At 48.7% G+C, this 26,592-nt stretch overlaps 1 protein-coding gene across 1 annotated transcript in view; it reads right to left on the bottom strand.

The window, feature by feature from the left end:
- Positions 1-2,631: 2,631 nt before the first annotated feature.
- Positions 2,632-26,592, bottom strand: part of FRMPD2 (FERM and PDZ domain containing 2) — a 79,259-nt gene continuing 55,298 nt past the window's right edge. Inside the window, exons 20-27 of the mRNA XM_058671414.1 lie at positions 24,223-24,330; positions 19,328-19,421; positions 18,419-18,504; positions 16,313-16,460; positions 14,172-14,386; positions 11,208-11,306; positions 9,796-10,139; positions 2,632-2,924 (exon numbers count right to left, since the gene is read on the bottom strand). Coding sequence (XP_058527397.1) covers positions 2,876-2,924; positions 9,796-10,139; positions 11,208-11,306; positions 14,172-14,386; positions 16,313-16,460; positions 18,419-18,504; positions 19,328-19,421; positions 24,223-24,330 — 1,143 coding nt within the window. The 3' untranslated portion in view covers positions 2,632-2,875. The remainder of the gene's footprint in view (positions 2,925-9,795; positions 10,140-11,207; positions 11,307-14,171; positions 14,387-16,312; positions 16,461-18,418; positions 18,505-19,327; positions 19,422-24,222; positions 24,331-26,592) is intronic.

The raw sequence follows: 26,592 nt of genomic DNA, 5'->3' as shown, positions 1-26,592 counted from the left end.
GCACTTCCCCTTTTCCAACTTTCAGAATCAGGTGGTAAACACCAAAGGAAAATCCTCTTCAAAGAGCAACAAGGAGCTGTTCAGGAAGTCAATGAGAGTTACCAAAATGTCTCACCCCAGGCTCTTGGAGCTTTTTTCTTTTTTTTCACTCCTTTCAGGTAGGGAAGGCCACTGCACTGCCACCTCACCCACCCCCAAAGCTTTGCTTGATCTGCATCTTAGAACCACGAGAGACCACAGCCGCTATGCAAAATAAGTCTCAGAGGCAGCAGCATGATGTTTTTCACAGTTAGGTTGTGACAAGTGAGCCAGGATCTGCAATCCAGGGCACCTTCTCAGGGAGCTTCGGGCTTCTTTTCCATTGGCACAGCTGGTGAGTGTGTCCTCAGGGCCAAGGTCATGCACAGGCTCAACACAGCGGCCTTGTCAAAGCTGTGCGTCCTACCTCAGGAGTCCAGCCCGTCCTCATGTCCTCGCAGAACCGCAAGCAGCTCTGGGTGAGTGTCCTGGCATGTGGCCAGCAGCCTTCCCCAGGGAGCAGGTCTATTCCCTTCTTCACGCTGCTGGGCAGTGAAAGCTGTTTTCAGCCTCATGAAAGAAAAATTTGGAGTGGGGGCTGTGTGACGGGTAGGAAAAGTAGGACTCCCACCACTGGATGGCGAGATGTCCTTGTTCCATAAATGCACGTGGAAAGATGTGTTCTTGGGGCAATGTGAAAACGCACCCAAGGTAGAGTCAGGCAGATGTGTGATACCACCTCTCCTCACTGTTTGATCACGAATGGATGAAATCGACTCGCAAAGGCTGCTTCTAACAGTGAAAGCAGCACCGCTCAAGCATCATGTGATGAATAAATTATTTCCCAGCAGGAGACAAACTTTATCCTGTTACTGCCTTAACACCTAAAAGGACAAAATAGCATAATCAGTGATGTCAGTTTAAAATATGAATTGCTCCAAGGTCCGCATGGGGCGGCAGGGGTCCCTAACCTCTGGGGTGTTATGGACTCCTTGGAGAACTGAAGGAATATTGAGGGCAGCATTTTCCAAGAGCAGTACATAGTCCACATTCCATATGTGAGACTCCGTGGTGCCATGGAGCACACCCATGGACTGCTCTGGAGAGCCCAGGATAGGAACTTATACCTTAAACACTGAATGCCTGGATGCCACCTCTGGTCAGGTGGGGAGGGCGAGACCTGCTGTCCCCTAGGGCAGGATCAGGGCATGAGGTGATTTAGGGGATCTCCCTGTGACAGGCACCCGGGTCCCAGATGATGTTAGTCCTTGGCTGCAGGTCATGCAGCTTTTGAAATGCAAGAGCCAGGCCACAAGCCAGAGCTTCCCAACCACCCTGCCCTGCCATCTTCTCTGCTCTCCCAGGTGCGTTAGCAGGGTGCTGGATTGGAAGTAGGGCAGCCAGCACTGGAACCTGTGTCGTTGTCATGGATACAGCTTACCCCCACTGTGCCCTGATGCCAACAGTGGCTGTAAGCTCTGACTGCCACTTGTGCCCCGTGTGACCTGAGGAAGCCCCCAATGTGCCATGTGTTAAATGTGCTGATGGCAGTCCTTGACCTGTAAGGTCATTGTCATGGAACATGGACCCTGGTGATAGGCAGCCAATGAAAACAAAGTGGAGACACTGGGGAAATTGGAAATGGCCATAGACCAGTGACACCAGGGAACGTGAAAACACTACACCCACAGGGTGCTCCCCACCCCACCACCCCTCAAGCTGGGTAACACCCACCTGAGGTCACTGGCGTTCATGTCCATGGGCTCCTCTAGGTCTTCCCATTCGCTCTCACTCCCATGACCGCCTATTGCAGATGAAGGCTCTGGGCAAGTGGCCCAAGAACAGAACTGAGGCAAGAAAATGGTATCCGCATCCGCCTCCAGACAGTCACTGCAGGGGAGCTGGCCTTCAGTGGCAGAGTCCATGGTCAGGTAGTCTTCATCCTCCCAGGAGGGAGAAGGGGATTGTGACAGAGGGCTCAGATCCGCTTCCTCATCGCTGGAAAACAAAACCCCTGTGCCTCACAGCCTTGACCAAAGATACCTGGCCCCCTGCTCCTAGCCTTCCAGAGTGTTCACTGCAATGCGTCAGGGTAGGCCCAGCCAGGATTCTGCCCAAGACCACCAGGGCACCAGAAGCGAACAGTGGGCAAGACATGGCCCCACACCCTGGAGCAGCCCCCAGGAAAGAGAAAAAGCAGGAGGCAAATGTTACTGTCCAGGTGGGAGCACATGCTATGGTGATGGCAACCCCGAGCATTACAGGAGCTGATGGCAGGGGTGGGAGGGCACCTTCCCAAGCCCAGGAGACCAGGAGGGGACAGCATGGAAAAGAGCTATAACTACAGTTCTCACTCCACTTACAGTCTGTCATCCCCGGGAAGGCTACTGACATATTGGGAGCATCAGTTTGTTATTTGAAAAACAAGAAGCATATGAGATGGATGCGCCACTTCCGTTAGACGCTTCAGATTCCACCCTTCTGTGGTTCCCTGGTGCAGGAGTGTGAGATGCTGTCACAGACACAGTGGTGACTAACGTTTCAGCAGAGGAATGAGAAAGCGTCAGAGAAGGGGGCAAACCAAGCAGGCAACTTTTAAAGCAGTCGTATAGATACCAGGTCCCCCGGCTGTGTGCTGAATGTGTGCCTGTCCAGAGAGGACAGTTGCTGGAGTAACATCGACTGTCCATGACATAGGAAGAACACAGGAAGCAGCAGCACGGTGAAGTTCATTGGCTGGTAGCGTGACTGCAGGTGCAAGCGAGGAAGCCTCTGCCCCCAGCTTCCCACACAGGCCATGGGTTAGAAAAGGCAATCCGCACACACACACGGTGACGCAGACAGTCAGAGAAGGTGCTCAGAAGAGGCCTCTGGTGAGTCTGCTTAGAGAAGATGAGAAGGACCGTCTAAGAGACAAGCATATACAGATGGAGTGTGACAGCAACCACACACTTTCTAACACCTCAGCCTCCCGTCCCCCTGACCGATGGACTGGCTTCGTTAGGTGCCGGGACTTGCCAGTCTCCTGGCCTACAGTGCCCCTGCCTCTTAAAATTAGCTCTGCATCCTCCTAGAAGCCACAAGCTCCCCCAGCGGTCCAGGGCCTGGACTCTCGTGAGAGCTTCAGGGACCATGCAGGAGCATGTCTCATGGAAACACACACACACACTTGGATATGAAGAAGAAATTTTATGCTGTAAGAGGAAACTTCAGGGATAAAAAATCTAATTGCTGAGCTCACAGAAGGAAAACAGGTTTGATAACATAAAGTACATGGCTGAATCGTGTGCGGACCACAATGTGTACATTTTCATATATACAGAGAGGACATCCACAAAACAATGGGAAATCCACCTGTTGCTCAGCCCTAGACTTAGGGCAAACTCGATGATGCTAAGCTCTGTGGCAGAGCCGCAGGTGACAATGGCCATCCGCCATTACTGCCATCACACTGCCCATCATCATCTTCTGCCGCCATATTCCCACCCTCCTCATCTCCACTGACTTAGCTCCTTACTCTTTGGTTTGGCTACTAACGCTGCCTGGGCAGCGACCTAGGGAAGCTGTTAGTGTGAGAGGCAAGAGGCAAGGCTGGTGAAATCCCGGCCATCATCCCACGGCAGGTCAGGGACCATGACGGCCTTTCCTTCCCCACTCCCAGGCTGCCCTGGGAGCTTTGGCCTGGGAAGTGGGGAAAGGTGAACAAGCCAAGATACAGTGAGAAGGCCCGTGTGCATTTTAAGGCAGAGTCTGTTTTAGAGACTCAAGGATTGGGACACAGGAGGTGGCATTTCTTCAGAGCAAAGCAGGTGTTTCAGCAGGTGGCGTGCCAGGAAAAGAGGCAAACAGGGCCCCAGAGAGTGTGGGCCCCCTTGCAGGCTCCCTGCTCAGCCATCTCTCCTACACCGGCTGGCAGAGGGACCCAGAACCAGGGTCTTCACCACGTCCTGCAGCTTGTTCATGTCTGTGTCCATAGAAATCCAGCTCAGGGTCCAGCACGGTAATCTAGTGGCTAAAGTCCTCAACTTGCATGCACGGGATCCCATATGGGCACCAGTTCTAATCCCAGCTGCTCCACTTCCCATCCAGCTCCCTGCCTGTGGCCTGGGAAAGCAGTAGCGGATGGCCCAAAGCTTTGGGACCCTGCATCCGCATGGGAGACCCAGAGGAAGCTCATGGCTCCTGGCTTCAGACTGGCTCAGCTCTGAGCATTGCAGCCACTTAAGAGGTGAAGCAGCAGAAGAAGATCTTTCTTTCTGTATCTCCTTTGCTGTGTATATCTGACTTTCCAATAAAAATGAATAAATCTGTAAAAAAAGGAAGGAAGAAGGAAGGAAGGAAGGAAGGAAGGAAGGAAGGAAGGAAGGAAGGAAGGAAGGAACCCAGCTCAGCCCTGAGATTAGCGACATTGTTCTGCAGGCTCTGCTTGCCACAAGATGATCTATTGCGAGAAGACACCAGGTCCAGTCACCCCGGATAGCTGTCCTGGCCTTGAAAGACATGGGCCACCAAACCCATCTGCATCTTTCAGGAAGTCAAGTTAGTAGGAGGCACCATTCCAAGCTTGAGGCACTAAGGTATTGCACTTGTTCTGTTTCTTTGTGCTTCAACCCCCAAGACATTTGGAGTCTGGTGTCTCAGACTCAGCCTTCTCCAGCTCTCCAGCATAGGATCCTGCTCTGGCGTCCCTGCTAGCCTCTGATGGTGCAGCTGGGAACCTTGGTCTTTCCCCGCAGGCTCCATTTACGGTCTGGTAGGTGAGATTTGCACGTGGTTCACACAACAAAATAAAGAGGCTCAAAGGGCTGCTGAATTTAAAGCTCAGTTGATAAACCTGTACTCGTCACCTACACGAGGCCACTTCAACAAGCTCATGGGAAACAAAATTAAAAGACAAGTTTACTTTGGTGTGGGGAAAGGTGAAATCCATGCAAATGAGGAGTCTTCAAACGTTCATGGGAATGTGTGTTCTGAAAAACGTTTGTGAATTTCAAAAACCTGTGCACCAGACCTACTATGGTAGCCTAGTGGCCAAAGTCCTCGCCTTGCACACTCTGGGATCCTATATGGGTGCTGGTGCGTATTCCAGCTACTCCACTTCCCTTACAGTTTCCTGCTTGTGGCCTGGAAAGGCAGTGGAGGACAGCCCAAAGCCTTGGGACCCTGCACCCTCATGGCAGAACAAGAAGGGGCTCTTGGCTCCTGGCTTTGGATTAGCTCAGCTCCGACCATTGCAGCCACTTGGAGAGTAAATCAGCGGGTGGAAGATCTTTCTCTCTGTAAATCTACCTTTCCAATAAAAATAAATAAAAGAAAGAAAGAAAATCTGTGCATCAAAATGAACTTAACATTTCTAAACATTTTCAAAATGCTGTATTTATTATGCTTTTTAAATTTTTTAAAATGTTGACGGACAATAGTAGTGCATATTTCTGAGGTATGGTGTGACATTTCAACACATGTGTGTCATGTGTACTGATCACTTTCCTTGTTGTGGAGTTCCTCTCTTCTGTTTGCTCAAAAAGGTATAATTTGGGTTATTGTAAACTGCAGTCACCATGCTGTGTAACAGTAGGAACCTACTCCTTCTGTCTACAGCCTGTTACCCAACTTTGCTCCATCCCTCCTCACTCCTTCCAGCTTCCAGCCATCACCATCCTATGTTCAGACTGAAACATTTAGCTTTCACCTGTGAGGGAGAACATGCAATATGTGTGTTTCTGAGTCTGGTTTAGTTCACTTGATATAATGTCCTTCACTCCCAATGAAACTGTTAAGTAGATCTTGACAAGAACATGCTAGATTTCTCTAACGTCGTCTATAACCTACAATGTCATGATACACTGAAGTAGCAGAATGATGCACTTGTAACTGTTGCAGAAGGACTATACTGTTGTAATAATATAGGGCTGGAAAGTGTGTGGGAGAGGGAATGGGGAAATCTCCAAGCCTGTGGAACTGTATCATTAAAAACAAAAAAATGTATGTATATACATATGTGTGTATATATGTGTGTGATATATGTGTGTATATGTATATATATAGTCCTTCACTTTCATGTATTTTGCTGCCAATGACAGGATTTCATTCTTGCTGTGCGTACATAACAGTCCATTTTATCTCTCTGTACATACCACATTTTCTTGACCCATTCTTCTGATGATGGACATCTTGGCTGATTCCGCACCTTGGCTGTTGCTAACTGAGCTCCAGGGAGCAGGTGTCCCTTTGGTTTGATTTCCTGTCTTTGGACATACACCCCATAGGGGGACTGCTGGATCACAGTGCACTTACAGCTCTAGTTTTCCCCAGAGTCTGTACATTCCCACCATGAGTATGGAAGGTTCCCTTTTCTCCGTATCTTCATCAGCATTGATTATTTGTGCTTTGCGGGGGCGGGGGGGGGGAGACAGACATTTTGCATTTGTTTCCCTGAGGAGTGGTGACGTGGAGCATTCTTCTTTCTGTATCTGTTTGTCATTTGTATTTCTTGTGTTCAGATCCTTCCGCCCCTTTCTTCACTGGATTGGTTGGGTTTCTTGCTCCTCTGGATTTTCATCCCTTGTTAGTTGGCAAACCTCTCTTCCCATCCCAGCTCTGCTCACAGGTCAGCCTCATGACTCTGACACTGCTGTTTTGCCTGACCTTTGACCTCTTCAAAATCATCTGCTATTTCGGGACGAGCACCCTCCCACCAAAAGGTGTCAGTAACGTCAAGGGGCATTGCAAGGACTTCTGTCTCATTTTTGGGCTGTGAAATGGTGTTGGAGACTTACGTCATACTTCTACAGTGTGGTACTTTGTAAAATATACACACAATTCACTTGTGTGAATTCAACTACTACATGTGTAAGCCAAAGGTACAGAAATATACAGAAGGCAGCTTCAAAGGGTTCGTGGAGAACAGAACTAAAGGTTGCTTATTTTGGTACAAAGATTTTTGAGGGTATGCAATTTTTCTCATTATATGCATCTTATATGAACTTTTGAAGCCGTGTGTGTGTGTGTGTGTGTGTGTGTGTGTGTGTGTGTGTTGAAAGAGACAGAGAAAAGGCTGGGACCGGCATGGTGGCATATCAGGCTAACTCTCTGCCTGCAGCACCAGTATCCCATATGGACACCATTTGCTCCACTTTTGATCCATCTCTCTCTCTGTGGCCTAGGAAAGTAGTGGAGGATGGCTTGGGTCCTTGGGCCCCTGCAGCCCTGGAAGAGACCCAGAGGAAGCTCCTGGTTCCCGGCTCCTGGCTTCAGCTTGGTCCAGCCTTTCCCATTTGGCATACCATCCCAACTTCCTTCCTTGGAAATGCAGAGCCCTGCTGTACGTATATCTACACAGCGGGGTCCAGTCTCTGCTACAGAGTGCAGTGATTCAGAGAATGGGGAAGGAGAAGGAAAACGTAATCTTCTCTATGAATGCTCAGGGTTTGCTGGGGTGCTGGCAACCATCTGGCAGTAGGAAGTAGCCATCTGGCAGATGGTGAGCTGGCAATAATTGCTGGGATTTTCAGTTAATGGGACCTATTCCTTAACTGGAAACAACCTAGCAAATGGAAAGAAATGGAGTTTGTGCTGCGTTCGAGGAGCTGTGATAAGGGTCTGCATGTGTATTTTCTTCCTTTGAAGGTATCCTGGCTCTCATGTGCACTTGGGAAGGTTCAAACTCAGAAAAGTCAGTCCCCAGGCAGCTAGACATGTTGCACCACAGCCAGACGTCTTACACTTTTGTTCCTGTAGGGGGCAATCACTAACTATGTGTGGATAAACGCAATCTAATCTGTTGGAGAAGAAGCTGAAATGATTTGAGTCCTTTCAACCAGTGGAGGGAGAGAAAATAAGGCGGAAATGCTGCCAGGAAATGAGAAGGGACAGAATGTACTCATCACAGGGAGGCAAGAGGAAGGGAGAGGTGTTGGCCATGGAGAGCGCCTGCAGTGGCAACAGCAAGGCTGCCAGGGCCGCAAGGTGCTGGGTAATGCCAAAGACCAGTGGCTCCGTGGGAATGCTCTGGACCAAGCCATGGGGAGCCTTGTGTGACTCTAGAGAGGCGCAAGTCCCTCCAAGGCAGACAGACTTGGGACATCTGGTGTTCTCTTGCAAGCAGGGGACCCTCAGCCAAATTTAACTGGATTCAGAGAAAAAAAGCAGAGAGTCGTGATGTTCTCCAAATGAGTGCCCTAAAGGTAAGGACTTGCAGATTCCAAGAGTGAAGTGGCCTCGTCATCCCTCATCCAAGGAAATGCTGATCAACAGCTGCGTGAAGATAAGCGGGCTTCCGTGGTAGAGCATGAGCGGGGGCCCCTTCCTGGAGGATGTTACAGATGTTGCAGAGCGCCTGGTAGGGAAGGACAGCAGCTCATGCTACGGGGGCCAGCTAAGGCTCTGGGATTCCAGGAAGGAAATGCTGAGTGCCTACACTAGCAATTAGATACCTACAATGTTGACATCTACTGACTATAGCATGTTAAAAGCAAGTGGCAAGTGACATTCCCAGCTTGTATCAAAGCTCAGAGCCCCTTTACAGCTCTGCTCTCAGAGCCCCCATCCAAACTCCAGCCCTGTTCTCACAGAGTCGAACTCCAGCCCTGTTCTCACAGGCAAGTACAGTTTTCTGAGTATGTCCTACAAGGTCATGCCGACGATTGTCCTCAGGCAGCACTGCCCTCTGTAGTATTTCCTTTATTGCTTTATTGCCTAGAATGCAACAAAGGAAACCCTGACACACCTGTGTGTGCCTCTTTCCAGGACAGATAGGTTCGCTATCCTATTCTACCTTGCTGATAGTTTGGGTTCTGTATGCCTGCACAGTGCTCTTTGGGACACTATGCATGCTTTTAAGGACAGGATGCCTAGCGTCTGTCTGTCTCAGCATTCCCCGGGTCTAAGTGTGCCACTCCACTCCTGGGGTGGTCCCTGAGTGTCCACTGGGTATCAGTTCCAGAAACCCCTTCAGATACTAACACACCTGCCAATGCTCAAGTGTTTTACAGTAAATGGTGTAGCATCTGCAAATTATACATCCTTCTGTATGCTTTAAATGATCTCTAGGTGACCTATAATACATGAAGCAATGCAAATGTTGTACAAATACTTGTTGTGCTGTAATATTTAGGGAATACAAGCATGTACAGGGCAGGAGCAACAGTGTGTGTGTGTGTCGGGGTGGGGGTTTGAACCCATGGATGTGAAAGCTGCAGGTATGGGGTCAATGTTGTGGTACAGTGCGTTAAGCCACCGCCTACAATGCCAGCATCTCATGTGGATACTGGTCTGAATTCCAGCTGTGCTTTCAATCCAGCTCCCTGCTCATGCACCTGGGAGGGCAGCTTGGGTGACTGGTTCGCTGCCATGGACATGGAGAGATTGGGATGGTGCTCCAGGCTTCTGGCTTCAGCCCGGCCCAGCCTGGGGTGTTGTGGCTATTTGGGAAGTGAGTCAGCAGATTTCTCTCTCTCTCTCTCTTCTTAAAATAAGTAAATCTTTTTTAAGAGAAAGAGGCCAAGATGGATGCAAAGGTTTATGTCCTGAGAGAAAGGCCAAGGTCTGTCATCCGTAGCTTCCGGTATACACTGGGGATCATTGTAGTCATGGTTGGCTTGTCTCCCACACATATCGCAAGGTGTGGCTCCAGAGCCTGTGCCTCCCTTGCTTCTGCCAACCCTGCTAACACCCAGAACAGTGATGGCACAGCAGGTGTCTGAACATCACCACTGGATGGCTTGACTGTGATGCAAGCTGAGTCATCCACAAAAGGTCTGCACACAAGGTGAGGCTTACCTTCCAAGTCTCCTGAGCTCAGAGGCAGAATAGCAGCGTTGCCTCATGTCCTTTTCCAATGCTGTAGCCAACACCGGGGCGTCTCTCTCTCGGTGAAGGCCGCATAAGTGAGGCTGGGACTCCAGCAGGTGTGTTGAGGATCTGGGCCAGGGTCTCTCTCTTTCTTGGCACCCTTGAGTCACTCTGATAGCATTGTGGAAAGGCTCAGGTGTAAGGCTGGGGCCTTCCCATGTGTCCAAGGAGGTGCTGTCTGGCCAGCTCTCCTTCTGCTCCAGGTCGGAACTCAGCTCTGGGTCAGTTGGTGCTATCCTGGATAAGTCTTTGTCTATCGAGGCCACAGGTGTCTATTAAAAGATATCCAAATAAATATGGGCTCCACTGGTACACACAGAGCAAACTCTAAGAAATGCTTTGTGAACAGAAAAGAACTTTTCCTCATGTGACTGTAGCTTAGAGCAATCAAGCACTGGCCTTGGGAGTCAGTCTCACTCTCCTGGGATTCCCAGCTCCTGCGCGTTCTCCCTCTAGGCACTCACTACGCACCCAACCCTGTCTCTAAGCACCTTTGCTCAGGCAAAGTGGAAGCTCCTAATGAAAGTGTGATTTATGTGTTGGTGACAGACACAGTAGAGCTCGCCTATTCCTTATTCCCAGGCAACCACCAACATACTAAGAAGAACATTCCAGAGTTAGTTTTAAGTTACACGACATTCTGGACAGCAATGATGAACTCTACAATGTCCTTTGCCCCACCCAGAAAGTGAGACATGCCTTCATCCAGCACATCTCCACTGAATATGTCATTCTTCTCTCGGTCAGCTCGGTTACCAGGCAGTGCACACCATGATGCCTGTGCTGAAGCCACCCTATTGTACATCACAGTGGCCCCAGGGCACAAGAGAAGTGAGGTGAAGGAGTCACTGGGGCATAAGGGCATGGAAGGATAGATGAATTTTATCACTGTGTGACAGTGCTGCAGGGCACATAGGTAAAAACCCAGGAGATGTGGGGTTCAGTGCCGCCTGTGGTCCTGGGCACCCATGGGGGCCTTGACATCATCCCTCCAATGGATAAGTGAGGATGACTGCATTTGTGAAATCTGAATAAATATGAGAACAAGAAACCAAAATGGAAAACAGTGACTATCCACCTCCAGTAACATTTCGCTTTCATTTTCTTTGGGAAACAGATGGCCTTTCTTGGGTCTCCTCCTCACATCTCTAAATGCAATTCTCTTCCAATGCTTCCACCCTTGTTGGTGTCTGAGGTTCTCATTGTGACACCTGCTGAGACTTATTGTCATTGCTCAACCTTCTTGTGCAAAACAGTCTGCCCTGCAGTTGAAAGCCGCACATTCTGCATAGCACCGCCTCCTATCCCCCAGGTAAGGATGGCGGAGGCACCCATCTTACCTGCCATCCCGGCTCCACCTCAGGCAGTACACCTGGAGAGGGTCGGCACAGGAGGAGCGTGACTTCCTCTGGGGCCGCTCGCAGCAGGTGGAGCACCTCCTGTGAGAAACCCAGCCCCAATGGTGAAATCTTGAGGCAGCGCCCCATGGTCTCCCATGTGTGGCTCCTCACCCCCTCCCCTTGATCAGGTTCTCACCTCCAGTGGGGCTTCGGAAAACTCCACCACAGGCATGACTTTGCCAAGTTTAAGTTTCCAGGACTAGTGGCTTGCAACCCCTACAGAGGCTATGCAGGGCACTGGGGCAACATCCACCAAAGCAAAGCCTCCTTTCAGCCAGAGAAAGAGGGACTCAAACCAATGGCTGTTCTCTTTGCAATCTCCTTTCTCTCCCCGCTCCCCTCCCCATACGGATGCCACCTTCTCGGCCTCCAAAGGCTGCCAAGGCTTGGACACTCTCCTCTCTGATTCCATGGAGTCCTCCTCACTGCTCCTGTCACATCCTGTGTCCCTTCACCCACCTTGCTCCACATTGCACAGGGTGGTCTTCCCAAGATGCAGAGATGACCAGGTCCCTTTTTCCTCCTGCTGTTCACCTTTCTGGTTCACCTTGCTCTAGGTGTGAGTTCCAAAGCCTAGCACAGAATCTGCTCATAACTGCTGCTGCCTCTCACCCCAGCTTGTTGTCTCTCCCACCTGCTCCCCATTGCATCCACATGCTAAATTCCCAGCATGCTGCACCATTGCTCCAAGCCACCTTCTTCATGCCCAGGAGCTCCAGCCTGCCTTGACAGCTCCTATTTCCTATCAGAGACAAATTCTTCAACCGCTTAGCAGCACTAAGGTGTTAGGACATTTGCCCTGTGCCTTCTAGGATAGTTAGCAGTATCGCTGGTCTCTAGAGGCCAATAGCATCCCTCGGCATCATTGGACTTGGCCAACTGTCCCCTGCTTCAGCGCCACTGAGGCAGACACCCAGGCCTCCTTCAGAAAGCCCTCCATCCTGGCTCCCAGGGTTAGCATCGCACATGCGCTTTCACAGCAGCCCCTGCTGCTTTCTTGTCTGTTTGCACCTCGCCGTAATCTCTGAGTCTGCCCGGGCTGTGCCCCCACATCTACCTATCCTTCTTGTCACAATTCATGGGGCAAGAGGTTGCTTCCTGCTGGGTTCTGCCAGGAGGAGCCTGGACAGGGATCGCCTGCAGGGAGGAGAGGAAGCTCAGTGTCGCTTTCTGACTTCCTCCCCTCAGGTCTGCTACAGGACTCTCAGGTCCCTTGACTAATGTCACAACCTGTGTCAGGGAGTCCCTTTCGCCAGCTGCTCTCTCAATTCCAAGGACTAGGTAATTGCTCTTTTCTGGCCTGCTCTGGGCTCAGGAGACTGTTACCCCCTATGGTTAGGCTCCCCTGAGCTTGCCCATAACCTAATCACACCTGTACTGAGCTCTCCTTGACTTACTCCATTATTACCAGGATTCTAACTCATATCTGCAAAGTTTTCTTGAGATTTGGGGCTGTTACCATTGAAAGGAGTCTTCCTCTCCCCCTCACACACATGCAGCTTTTTGAGTAGAAGCATGGGTCAAAAATTGTAAATGTGGGTAAATTTCAGTGGTTAGCAAGCTAGCCCTCCATCTGCCATGCCAACATCCCATATGGGTACCAGTTCAAGTACCAGCTGCTCCACTTCCAATCCAGCTTCCCCCTTTAAAAAATATTTATTTTCGGGTTTGGCACGATAGTGTAGTGGTTAAAGTCCTCGCCTTGAACGCACCAGGATCCCATATGGGTGCCAGTTCTAATCCCGGTGGCCCTGCTTCCCATCCAGCTCCCTGCATGTGGCCTGGGAAAGCAGTCAAGGACAGCCCAAAGCCTTGGGACCCTGCACCCGTGTGGGAGACCTAGAAGAGCTCCTGGCTCCTGGCTTCGGATTGGCTCAGCTCCAGCCATTGCAGCTGCTTGGAGAGTGAACCATCTGACAGAAGATCCTCCTCTCTGTCTCTCCTTCTCTCTGTATATCTGCCTTTCCAATGAAAATAAATATATTTTTAAAATATTTATTTATTTTTATTGGAAAGGCAGATATACAGAGAGAAGGAGAAACAGAGAAAAAGATCTTCTGTCTGCTGGTTCACTCTAAGTGGCCAGTGCAATAACCAGTGCTGAGCCAATCCAAAGCCAAGAGCCTAGAGCCAGGAGCTTTCTGCAAATCTCCCAAGTGGGTGCAGGGTCCCAAGGCTTTGGGCCATCATTCACTGCTTTCCCAGGGCACAAACAGGGAGCTGGATGGGAAATGGAGCAGCCAGGACATGAACCTGCACCCACATGAAATCCCAATGCACACACAATTGCATGCAAGGCAAGAACTTTAACCTCTGGACTACCACACCAAACCCTCAGGTCCCTCTTAATGACCTGGGAAAACAGTGAAAGATGGCCCAAGGCCTTGAGCCCTGCATCCATGTGGGAGTCCTGGAACAAGCTCCTGACTCCAGGCTTCTAACTAGCCTAGCTCTGGCCATTGTGACCAATTGGGAAGTGAGCCATCAGATGAAAGATCTCTCCCTCTTTGTCTCTCCCCCTCTCTCTGTAATGCTGAATTTCAAGTAAAATAAATAGATCTTTTGGGGATGGGAGCGGAAAGTTGCAAGGTTAGCAGAGGAGAGCAGATGCGACCCCACTCCAGCCTCGCAGACCACGTGCCCAGAGACCTTCAGTCAACACGAAAACCACAGGCTCATCACCAGTTTTACCAGTGAGCCAAGAAGCAAGGCTCAATCAAGGTCATGGAGACAGACAACTGAATATGGCAATGTCTTGCCAATTGCTGCCTTTGTGTGATCCAAGTCCTGGCTCCAGGTATGGCGTTCAAGATCACAGAGAATCCCCTCCAGTGAACAACCCTGAAGGATGCCTGGCCAAGGTCAGCTTGCAGCCACAACTGTGTTCCGTAAGACCCCCAGTACCTGGAAGATAAGGCCTTCTGTAGACCTTCCATTCACTGCGAGGATGATGTCACCCACAGCGATGGCCCCATGTTCCTCAGCTGGCTGCCCCGGAAAGAGCCTTTTGATCCTCACGAGATTACTCCCCAGGTGGCTGCAGGTCGCTCGCTCCATCTGCACGAAACTGAATCCCAAACCGTTGGTGTTCTTCTTCAGTTTGACTTCGAACTTGGGACCTGTACTATGGGATGCTGAGAAACACAAATCCTTCAGGACACAGCATGAGAATGCAAACTGCCAAGGAAGCAAAAACATTTCTGCTTTACATAAAGATTCCACTCGCTCACATGTATAATCGTGTCCGATAGATCCATTACAGATCAGTGCCACCCCGAGCTGCAGGAGTAAAATGCCTCTAAGTTATCACGTAACTGTGTTAAATAAATAAACAAAAGGAGGGATCGGCATTGTGGTGCCACAGGTTAACCCACCACTTGCAACACCAGCACCCCTGAGTGCCGGTTCGAGTCCCAGCTACTCCACTTCCGATCCAGCTCCTTATTAATGCTTCTTAGGAAATCAGTGGAGGATTATCTGAGTGTTTGCACCCTGTCAGCAATACAGGGGATGCACATGGGGTGCCAGGACCCTGGCTCGGGCCTTGGCTTGTCCCAGCCGTTGTGGCCATTCGAGAAGTAAACCAGCAAGTGAAGGACATCTCTGTAATTCTACCTTCCAAATAAATAAATTTTTGTAAGAAAAAATTTAGAATGTAAAGGGAAACGGGAAAAAAAAGCCTTTGGTAATTTCTTTAACCTAACCTATCTAAAATGATATAATACAAAGATCCTGAGATATTGTACGTGCTTACAAACCAAGTCTTCAGACTCCAGCATTTAGTTGACCCAGCCTGATTGGCCAATTGTTAAATATTCAATGGTCACACGAAGCATGCAGTAACTATACTGGACAGCACAATTGCACACAGCCAACTAAATTAATGAAGGCACAGTCTGTATAGACATAACATGCTCCCAGCATTTAGCAAAACTTGTTGTCATATACCACCTAATCCTATTGTAATATGCTCCAAATCAAATTAAAACCTGTCCAACAGGACCATAGAGACAATGGTGGCCATCTAGGTGGACAAATGTGGCTATATAGACTGACCTCTCTCCTCCCCAGCACCCAAGATGGACGCAGTCTATTAGGAAGTTTATCAACCAGATTCTGGCCTTCTCCAGTCTGTTTACTAAGTCAGCTGGCAGCTGATGTACAGAGGGACAGAGCTCTCCCTGGTCAGACCTAACTGACCAGAACAAGGGACAGGTGGAGATATGTAGCCTTGTCAATCCCACCTGTGCCCCACTGGCCTCCAGCTTATGGAGTGGTCAGCTTCCACAATGTCCCAAGAAATGGTACAGAGAGGTGGGGAAATGAAACAGACTTGATTGAAACATGAGTGTCCCTCTTCTGTTCCCATCCATCCCCCACTGTGCCTTTGGCTTGCTTCCTTATAGTTCACCCGCCTTATGCCTTACACCTTCTGCAGCAAGACAGGGTCATCTGGACAATGGGACCACTAAGGTGGCCAAGCTTCAGATCCTGATGTACAGAGGAAACACAAGTCTTCTGAGCTGCCTTCCCCCGGTCCCCAACCCCACTCCCTGCAAAAAAGATCCCAAGGGTGGGAAAAGAAGCAACCCAGTCTTGCTGGCTGATTGTGCCCCTCCAAACGGATCACAGGTTTGTTGGTACTAAGCCCAGATCCCTGCTCCCTCCCTCCCAGCCCGTCTCATCAGTGCTCAGATGAATAAATGCCTTTGCTGGAAGGCAGAGCCAAAAGTGCAGAAAATGAGCATTCTTCCACTAGGCTCCCTGCCCCCCCCCAAATTCTTACACAGAAGCAGTGCTAGCAGTTCAAGACAAGGTGGCAGGGGTGGGAGGCTCGGGGGCAGAGCTGCACTAGTCATCTTTTGAGGACAATGCATTGGTGTTTCAGGGGCCACAGCCAATTAGGCTGGCTCCCAAGGCAGCTGAAAGCCAGGCATCCCACCTCCACCAGTGGTCACCGCTGTTCACTTTTGGGGAAGCTTGACAATGCAGAAGCGGCATGTGACAACATGACAATGGTAACTCTCAATTCTCTCTCCCCTCACCATCTGTCACCGGGACACAGCTCGTGGGCCTGCCAGGCAAGGCTGTTACCACGGAAACCGCAGGGTGTTGGTCTCCGGCTCTGTCTCCAGCAGAAGGACACTGCTGCGCAGTCCCAGGGCTTCTCCTCTCTAAGACCAGTCTCACAACCTGGAAGGAAGGGCGGACACTTGAGAGCACAGCCCAAAGGGGCACCCTTCGCACTGCAAATGCTTCTCCCTTGTCTGATTCTTTTGGGTAAGCGGTTTCATGTGAATGTCAATTTGAAATCTCCAGATTCTCCCATTTGCTGAGATCTAGACCTAGATTTCCCACCGCACCTTTAGACAAGTGCAGCTGGAGGGAACATGTGTACGGCCAATCTGGCAGATGCAGTGCTCAGCGCCTTCTCTCTCCACTCCTCGCTCACCATCTCTGCTCCCTCCCTTCCTAAAACGGGCCTCCTTTGCCTTTCACTCCCTGGGAACAGAGAACCACCCATTACCTGCCAGAGACTAGCCCTGAAGGGGTCCAGCTCTTCCCCTTCTGCCCTCCCAATATCCATCTGCTTTCTACAATTCACAAATTTTCCATAGCCTCTTCCATGGTTTCCTCTCCTACTGCCAATGCTGAGGGACCCCAGTTAACTCAGTTTGCTGAATCACAGTATCTCCAGCTCTGTTGGCCCACCCCATCGTGGCTGATAGATGGATTTAATTGCAAGTGCCACAGCCTTAATTAAAAATCTCCAATGTCAAGGTCAACATGGTAGCATACAAGCTAATCCTCTCCTCCTGATGCTAGCGTCCCACATGGGTTCAAGTCCTGGCTGTTCCACTTCCAATCTGGCTCCCTGGTTATGGCCTAGGAAAGCAGCAAAAGATGACCCAAGTCCTTGGACAACTGTACCCATGTGGGAGACCCAGAAGAAGCTCCTAGCTTCTGGCTTCAGATCAGCTCAGCTCAGGCCACTGCAGCTTTTTCAGGCATAAACCAGCAGATCACTTTTCTATATGTAGCTCTGTCTTTCAAATAAAAATAAACATTCTTAAAAGTCTCTAACGCTTTGTATCCTCTAAAACTCATGCCCATTAAGCGTGGCATCTCAGGTCCATGCCAGTCTGCCTGCTTCCTTTCTGGCATTATTCCCCACCCTTCTTCTCCACAATGCTGGGTACCTCTGTTGCTCAGTGGTCAGACAGCACCCAGAAGCTTTCAAGAAACCCCAGGCTTCCGTGTAGGCATCTGGTCCCTGCTTCCATCCTTCTGCGAACATTGCCATTCAGCACCCACGCCTTGAGTGACAAGCCCTGCCTGTCATCACTTCCCATGGGTCATCCAAGCAGCCTCCCTGGCCAAGTTCATTAGCAAGGATCTGAATAACCGATCTCAAGGTCTGCCAACCAAGGTCACACCTATGAGCAAACTCCATCATAAACTAGAAGACTATGTTTTGGGGAAAGGGAACAAAAGAGACCAGAATTTAATCTTTGCTGGAATTCTTTCTGTCTCTGCTGACCAGTGATGCTAGCTCCATGGCTCAGGGAGCCTAGAGCGATCAAAGGCTTCCACCCTGAGACAGAGGAGCACATGTGGAGTGGACATGCCTGGCCAGCACTGCAAGAAACAAAGCACTCAGTTGAGTGGATAGCTCTGGTGTCCTAGATTTCTACATCACTGAGATCAAAAGAATCCCTGGGAAGCCCGCCCAGGCCCTGGAAGGTGTGAACTCAGGGCAGTGAGGCATGCCATGAGCTGGGGTTAGGTGGGCATGAGTTGGAGGGAGGGATGGCATGAGGGAGGGGAGAGGGCCCGAGAGCAGATGGACCTGCTGATCAGCAGGGCGTAGGAGGCACAGCCTGGATGGCGACATCACCGGCTCTTTGGTCTGTCAGCTCTGTTCCACTGTCTGATTCCAGGAGCCAGGCAGGCAACAAGCAGGCTTGTCAAAGCTATTTATAGGGGGTGAGGAAACATCTGGCTGCTGCCTCCTGCATTTCCCACAGGCAGGCAATAGAGAAGAAGCAGAAGAGAATAAAACAGAGAAGAAAGGTGGCCTCCTTCCCAGCTGGGGCAACTGCTGATGCTGATGACATTCTGGAAAGTTCTAGAAGGAAGGGGGCACTCACCTGCCCAGGACCCTTGAGGCACTGCACTGCCTGCTTGTGGGTGAGGCCACACAGGCTCACGCCATCCACCTGCAGGAGCCGGTCACCTGCGAAGGGGGGATGCCTGTCACATCCTGGGCTTCTGCAGCTGCCAAGAGGGACCCTGCCCATCACCCTCTGTGCAGCATGGAAGAAGCAGGCAGGAAGCAGAGGTGCCAAGATACTGCCCAGGGGCCCCTCTTGGAACACATTTACTGCTTCCATCTGAGATACACATCAGATTAATGCCGTAAAAGCCTATTACTGGCTCACAATTGGCTTGAGCCAGGTCTGCTCAAAGATTGGCCTCCCTCCTGTTTGTCTGTGAAACTATATTTGAAAGTACACTCAGGTTGCTCAGGAGTAACATGTAATATCTCTTGGGTTTTTTGTTTTTGTTTTTGTTTGCTTTTTGAGAAGGTCGGGGATATAGGGTTGATGTTCAGGACACCAGAATTTCAAGAGCAAATATGGATCAATAAGGTATCATTTTTGAGTCTATGACTCAAAATTATTGAGAGAACAGTAAAAGCTTTTTCAACCCTTCTGAGGAGCAGACAACAGTCAGGACAGAGAGAAGACTGACCATGTCCCCGCCCAGTGCCAGCTCTGTCTTCCCAGGGAAAAGCCGAGACAGGGAGAATAGCCATCCTTGAAGGCTACAGTGGGGACCACAACTTTGTCCCATAAAAGTTAAACAAGAATGTGCTAAACTTGCATCTCCGGGTTTTCTACCACCTCATGCTCCCCCAGTGAGCTATGACAGATATTCCACCTGAGGTTTCGGAGAGGAAGCAGGGTAAGATCTGAGGCTGTCCCCTCCTCTTCCCCCTCCCCCTGCTGCTGTCCAGGGTTTCCAACCCAGGGCTACCGCCGTGACACCACCCTCACCATGCAGGATCTGCCCTTCCTTGGCGGCGGGACCTCCAGGAACAATTGACTTGACATAGATGCCTCCATAGCGCATACTGGTGTTGATGCCACCCTGGAAAGAAGCACGGAGAAATTCAAGACCTGCGTGCCCCCTCCTGATGTGGGAGTCTCTCCAAACTCCTTAGCTAAAGGATCCACTCCCCATCTATTGTCTATCTCGTTAAGTCCTCACTGTCTGACACCTCTCTCTGCACTTATTTAGACTATATTCCCCACTGAGCCATGAACCTGGGTGTTCACGCGGAGCACAGCGATACAAGCTGTCCTCTGGCTTAGCAAGTGTTCCACCTGTAGGCTCAGACAACTGCAGAAGGAAAATGTCTTATAAAATATGTCTGTATAGTGGCACTCCTGGGTTGCTGAAGCCTGTACAGTGGACAGCATGCCCAGATGCACATGGGGGACATGACAGCTCATTGAGGCCTGCAGAGGATGTCTAGTACCATGGAGGGCAGAACAAATTGGACAACTGTCTCAGCCAAGCTTTGACAGCAACTGTTTGCATGAATGGAGACTCTAAGCAGAACTATGTCAGCCAATGGACCTTGGAAGGATTCCCTCATTCTTAGAGCAACAAAGTCAACAGCATCTCACAACTGTTAAAGCCACTTAGGCAGTACCCTTGGAACATGCTCCATATCAGGGACCCCAGGATGACATCAAGTGGCCATTCTCCAACCCCGGGTACTGATGCAGTTGGGCTGCTGGGAGTGGCCTTCTCCCCTTCTCTCCCTGCTTCACCCATATACCAGAGGAAAAGGAAAAGAAAATTGGGGGCAGTTGTCTCATCCACTTTCCTCCATGCCTTGACTGTTCCCACACTAGTCAGTGATCCACATAGGCACACATCCTTCTCAACTATGTAAACATCACCAAAAATAACATTAATTAATTTTTTTAAAGTCTGTATTGAAGCCAGCACTGTGGCACATCTGGCTAAGCCTTCATCTGTAACACCAACATCCCATATAGGCCACTGGTTAGACTCTAGCTGCTCCAGTTCCAATCCATCTCCCTGCTAATCCGCCTAGGAAAACAGCAAAGGATGGCCCAAGTGCTTGGGGGCCCTGCCACCCACGTGAGAGACTCAGAAGAGTCTCCTGGCTCCTGGCTTTGACCCAGCCTACCTCTGGCCATTGCAGTCATTTGGAGAAGAAGCATGGATGGAAGATGTGTCTTGCCGTCTCTCCTTCTAACTCTCCCTTTCCAATAAAAATAAATAAACCCTAAAAATGTGTCTATATTGAATATGGACACACTTATATGCCCCAACAATACAGTACCACAAAAATGTGCATAGTGGTGTATACAGAGCTGTGCAGGTGCTGGCAAAGACTGCCATTGAGTTTAACGGACTTGAACATTGGCAGATTGGGGAATCCATAAATGTCCTACCCCTCTGCAGGAAACCAAGTGGCAGTCCCAGTCCCAGCAAGGGCACACAGGAGGTGCTCACTAACTAGAACCCCATAGAGCACACAGAGCCTGACTGTAGGCTTCTGCCAAGGTAGCTGGATTTACCCATGAGCCTCGAGGATTTGCCTTGTGCCTGGCACCTCATGGACACCTGTGTGTTGGTTTGTGGATGCACATATAAAATCAAACTGCACAGTATTCTGCAACTCTTTTTTGTAACACCACATATCCATAGAACAAGATGTAACTCTATATTTTCCTTCTGGTTGGCTGAATATATTCATACATGCATGTACCCAAATTTTCACACCAACAGCACTGCATCATTGTTGGACAGTCTTTTTCTTCCTTTGTCAATTTTACTCTTTACTCATTTGTGGCCACCACCTCCCAACTCCAGCACTGGTAACATATTGACAACTAGTAATAATGGGGTGCATATCCTCATTTCCTTCTCTATTTTTCTCCATGCTCACATCATCCCATAGAGAAGACTTCAGAAAAAAATCTTTCGATGCCTGGTTTGTTTCACTTCGCGTGATGATCTCATCACATCCATCTTGTAAATATCAGAATTTCATTCTTTCTTATGACTGACTAATATCCCATCACACACACACACACACACACACACACACACACACATCACATTGTCTTTACCCATTCATCTATTGATGGACATCTAGGCTGAGTCTGTGAATTTCCTATTGTGAATAATGCTTTCATTGGCCTAATTCATTTCCTTCGGGTATAGTCCTGGAATTGAGATCACTGGGTCATATGCTACCTCTGGTTTGGCTTAAGGAAAATTCTCCACTCTTTTCCATAATGGTTGTACTAAATAACGTGCTTACCAGCTGTGTATGGATGGTCCTTTTTTCCACAACATGACCAGCATTTGTTGGTTTTTGTGCTTTTGATAATAGCTGTACTATTTTTATTCACATTATTCAAAACTCGGTTGAAACTAGGCTTTCCAGCATTGCTGATGTCAGTCTTCAAAGCAGCCCAACCCCAACCAAGGGCCTATAGTGCACCTGCCGAGCCAGCCACAGAGGTAAGCTCTAACCCTGGCTTGTTTCGTGGACTTCTGCTTTGCCATCTGTCTGTCTAGCTCCTCCAAGTCCTGTGCCTGTCACTTGTTCATCACGCTGTACAGTGTGCTGACGTTTTCCCACACCAGTCCAATAGTATCCAGCTTCATTTTGAACCACTAGTTGATGGCCTTCAACTCTTATCATCACAGATAAACACACAAACTCGAGTCGGTGTATGCTTTGCATGCTTCTATCTTGCTATCTGACTTGCTCAATAGCTACCTCCTATCTATCTTTGCATGGGGCTGGAGCCAGGTCTGATCCACTTGTTTTTGTGGCAACAGCTTTTTAGCTTAAGTACATGTACTGCAGCACAGGCACCCTACCCTCTCTGCCATTGTTCCCTCCTCTTTTCTCTGAGTTTTTGCCATTTCTAACAGTCCTTCATTCATTACCTTCAAGTTGTACAGCCTAACTTATTGAGGCTCTGATCTTGATGTGGGTACTTCAAAAAGTCTATGGAGGGGCCAGCATTGTGGCACATCTGCTTAAGCCACTAACTGTGGTACTAGCATCCCATCTGAACACTGGTTCGAGTCCCAGCTACTCCATGTCCCAACCAGCCCAGAAATGCAGCTGGAGATGATTCAAGTGTTTGGACCCCTGCTATTGTCAGGGAAGACTCAGATGGAGTTCCTGGTACCTGGCTTTGGCCAGGCCAAGTCCAGATCATTGCTGCCATGTGGGAATGAAGCAGTGAGTGAAAAACCTCTTTCACACTCATCTTCCCCTCTTTCTCTGTAACTCCACCTCTCAAACAAATAAATTTTTTTTAAAGTTGGTAGAAAAATGGAATTTAAAGATAAGCTTATTTTGGTGCAAAAATGAAAATCTAGCTATAATTTTTCATTAAGTTTCCACAAACTTTTTGAAAATACATTATATTCACATATTCCCATTTTTTGCACCAAAATAAGTTCATCTTTAAATGCCATTCTTCTGTAAACTTTCTGAAATCTCCTTGTGTTTCTTGGGCCAAGGATACGTACATACTTCATTGTAATTGATGTTACCAGATGGCACTGCCTTACTGAATGTGAATACGCATTTAATTATTCACACTTCTCCAAGCTCTGTGTGAGAGTATCCTTTCTTTGCACTCTGTCAGTTATATTTGGCTACGTGCATGGATATAAAGCTAAAAATTTCATTTCAACTTAACTTGTAGCCCTACACTTTCTCATGAGTTTTAGTTCTTTCATTTATTTAACGGTCATTTGAATTTTAACAAGCCATCTCAAAAATTATTTTTGAAATTAAATTCCCCCAAAGAAACTCCCACTATTTTGCCAGCTGAAGGAAATCACCAACCTCCCTCCAGTCTATGAATAATCCATATATGAATAATCCAAAACCCAGCAGGTTTTTCAAATGAGAGATTGCTATGTTTGGTGTCTGATCAGATCGTTACTCCAAGCCAAGAATACATTGACCATACTTGGTATCAAACTGTTCGCTCCATGTGGATTCAAAGAGCCCTAGCTCTTGGTTTCTTACTTGCTTCCTTCAAGCCATCTGCTGAAGACAATGGCCAGCTGAAGTTTATGGCCAGCTGATGGTGCAGGAACCCAGGGACCCTTGCTTACACATCAGCATCAGGAAGGAAAGCAAGGAATGGCTCCCATCTCCTTCTCCCTTGGGTCTCCTTTAGAAAGTTTTCATTGGTCACAGTTTTTCCTTCCCTACTGGGAAACCCCATGTGGTTTCCAGTCAACAATGATATGTCTAAAATCTAGATCCATTCTAGGGTCTCAAGGTCATTTTCAAAGCTCAGTTAGAAAAAAAGAAAGAGAGGGGTGGGGGGAATCCCAGTACCTATAAAACTGTGTCACATAATGCAATGTAATAAAAAAATTATATTCTCAAAAAAAAAAAAAACAAAGAAAACAAAGAAAAGTAGGTTCCAATCTCTGACCTCTGAGTTGCCATTTCCTTTATATGTTTGTGTTCCACAGACCCAAGTGTAATCACAGTTACACAGGCAAGCTTCCCCTTTGGGGGTCTACCAGATTGAGCTCAGAAAGTAGAAGCTAAGTGCTGGTCTCTGTGGAGGTCTTGCCAACTGGACTTTTGGATTACCCCATATCACACAGACTAACCTCAGAGATTCCACTCACACTGTCTCTTTTCATTTGTTGGACTTCCTAGTAACACCCTTGTTCAGTCATTTTTCTGATCAGGTCCCACAAATAGGCACTGCCACAGACTTTTCTGATTCCTCCATATTGCCTGGGACCCCTCATATCCAATGGGCACATTGTCAGAACAAAATGTTCACCAACCAAAGCTCCTGAACGCACATGTTCCAACTCCTCCCCAAGCCCTCCTAGCAAATCTTACAGTCACGCTGAATCCAAGTGTCCCGTCTTCTTTCACCAGCTCCACAAAGTAGATTTCACCAACACTGGTTTCTAAAGTCGATGGAGAGCTCGAAGAATCACCGGTATCCTGCCCCAAACATACACAGAAATGAAGAAGGCGTGAGACTCACCTTATCCCAGCAGATGGCACCCCTAGTTCCACAGCCTAAAAAGATCTTTCAGACTGCAACACCAGGGACAACTTCAGTTTGATCTGTTCCTCCCCTAGTGACATTGAACAAGTCTCCAAATCTTTCCAGCCTGTGTCCCCAATCCTGAGAAATGGTATAGGAGATCCCCTCTCCTAATGTGAGCCCAGCAGATGTCAAAAGCTCAGTAAATGTGGGATGCTCCTATTTCCATGCATGATGCAAATATCCATGTAAGAATGAAAGCCATCCCAGGTACTTCCTCATAGCTTTGCACCTGATGCCTAGTGATAGGGCACTGGGTATGGGATGCATGATTTCTTGAAGTAGAAGAAAGCTGTAATAAGACTTTGGTCATGCCTAGCAAAAGTGGCTGTACTGAATTTTCACTAGACAGTGATTTATTGTTTTAGGGTGGAAACAGAGAAAAAAATCCCTTCTACATATGTCCATTGCAAAGTGTTCACTCATTCACTCAATCATGCAAAAAGGTTTATTGAGCACCTGCGATGCCACAGGCTCCATTGGTTTGAACTTCACCTCTAAAGCTCATGTGAAAATTTCATTGCCACTGTGATGCCATCAAGGGGTTCAATGTCTAGAATGTGTTTAGTTGCACCAGACGTGGTCCCTGAATGTTCAACTTTCCAGCCTCCAGGACCACAGGTCAAATAAAGTTCCAGTAGTATTTATCATTTATCTGGGCTGTGCTGCTCTGTTGTAACAGCAGAAAATGAACAAAGGTACAGGCCAGGACCACAGGTCAAATAAAGTTCCAGTAGTATTTATCATTTATCTGGGCTGTGCTGCTCTGTTGTAACAGCAGAAAATGAACAAAGGTACAGGCACTATGCTGTTTGCTGGGGAGTTGGCGGTGATAAGCTGGACCAGTCCAAGTTGACCTACAATCTAACACAAGAGAGGTTTTTCACACAGAGATTTCCAACTAATTCACCAGCAACCATTGTGATAGTTAAGTGTGAGTCTGGCAACATGCATATTATCACCCAGAAGGTCAGAGACCAGCCAGGAAGGAAAAAAATTGGAATGTGAACCTGGGTGTCAGGAAATGATGTCTCTTCCAGGGAAGGAGGAAACAAAGCATGTGCCAGACTGGGCTAGCCATCACTTCCTGACAGAGCATGCCTGGATCACTGCACCTAGAAACAGGCTGTCATATTCCTACTCTTTCATCTTGCCTGCCTCCTTGGCTTGGTGTTTCCTGGTCATCAAGCTGGTGAATACTCTGAACACAGAAGAAAATAAGCAGACAGAAGAAAACTGGAAAATGATCACCCCCAGCAAAAAGGGTTCCAAAGAGACAGGTAGAGTAGCAGATAGAGCCAGCCCCCTTCATACTTCAAGGACTCCACACTCATTGATCTGCCATGGTGTCCAATATGGACACTGAAATTCAAAGAATGAAGCAACTCTTCATGCATAAGATGACACCCAAGATGAGAGTGTAGATGGACTCAAATAGTTCCATAGAACTTGACCCGGATACAAAGTTGGCAAAAGGACCCACAAGAGGCAGATGGTCCAGTTCCCACACAGCCTGTGCTGTGTTCATCTGTGGCCTCAGCACATTATCAACCTCAACCACTTCCCAGAAATCACTCCCACGTTCCTAACACCAGACTCCCCGGCCTAGACAAGGCCCTCTCTGATCTGTTTGCTGCCCAATGGGCCAGTCCAAAGAGCAGCCAAGGGTGATGCAGTCCAACTCCTTGGCTCTGCTGCCCGCACCCTGAGAGATCTGAGCCTTTATTCTCAGTGCCTCCGCTATCCTGCTTATGAAAGGGGTAGGTGGTAGCACTTATCTCACAGGATTGTCATGAAGCAGGTAGATTGCTCAGGCCCCTAAGTAGGCCCTCAATAGATATCAGCTATCCCCAGAACTCTTGGGCCAGCCCTCCTGAGTGCAGCTCTTCACAGCAGGCACTGAGTGAGCACCGTGGCCAACCGGAAGGAACGCATAGCCATGCAGCCCTACTGCACACCCGCTTCTGGGGATGATGTTTGGGACATGCTACCGCCAAAGAGCATGGCATCTTGATGCAGCGAGTATTTTCAGGAGACGGAATCTGAGAAGTACCATGTTCAGGGTCCCCCAGTTTAGTAACACTCTCTCTCCCATCACATTTCTCCATGACTTTGCACATGTCTCGACCAGCTACAAATCACACTCAGAAGTCTTC

This window comes from Ochotona princeps, chromosome 13 (genome assembly GCF_030435755.1).
Source record: "Ochotona princeps isolate mOchPri1 chromosome 13, mOchPri1.hap1, whole genome shotgun sequence".
Classification (NCBI taxonomy): Eukaryota; Metazoa; Chordata; class Mammalia; order Lagomorpha; family Ochotonidae; genus Ochotona; species Ochotona princeps.
Note: the sequence above shows the minus strand (reverse complement) of the source record. Positions and strands in the feature narration are given on the sequence as shown.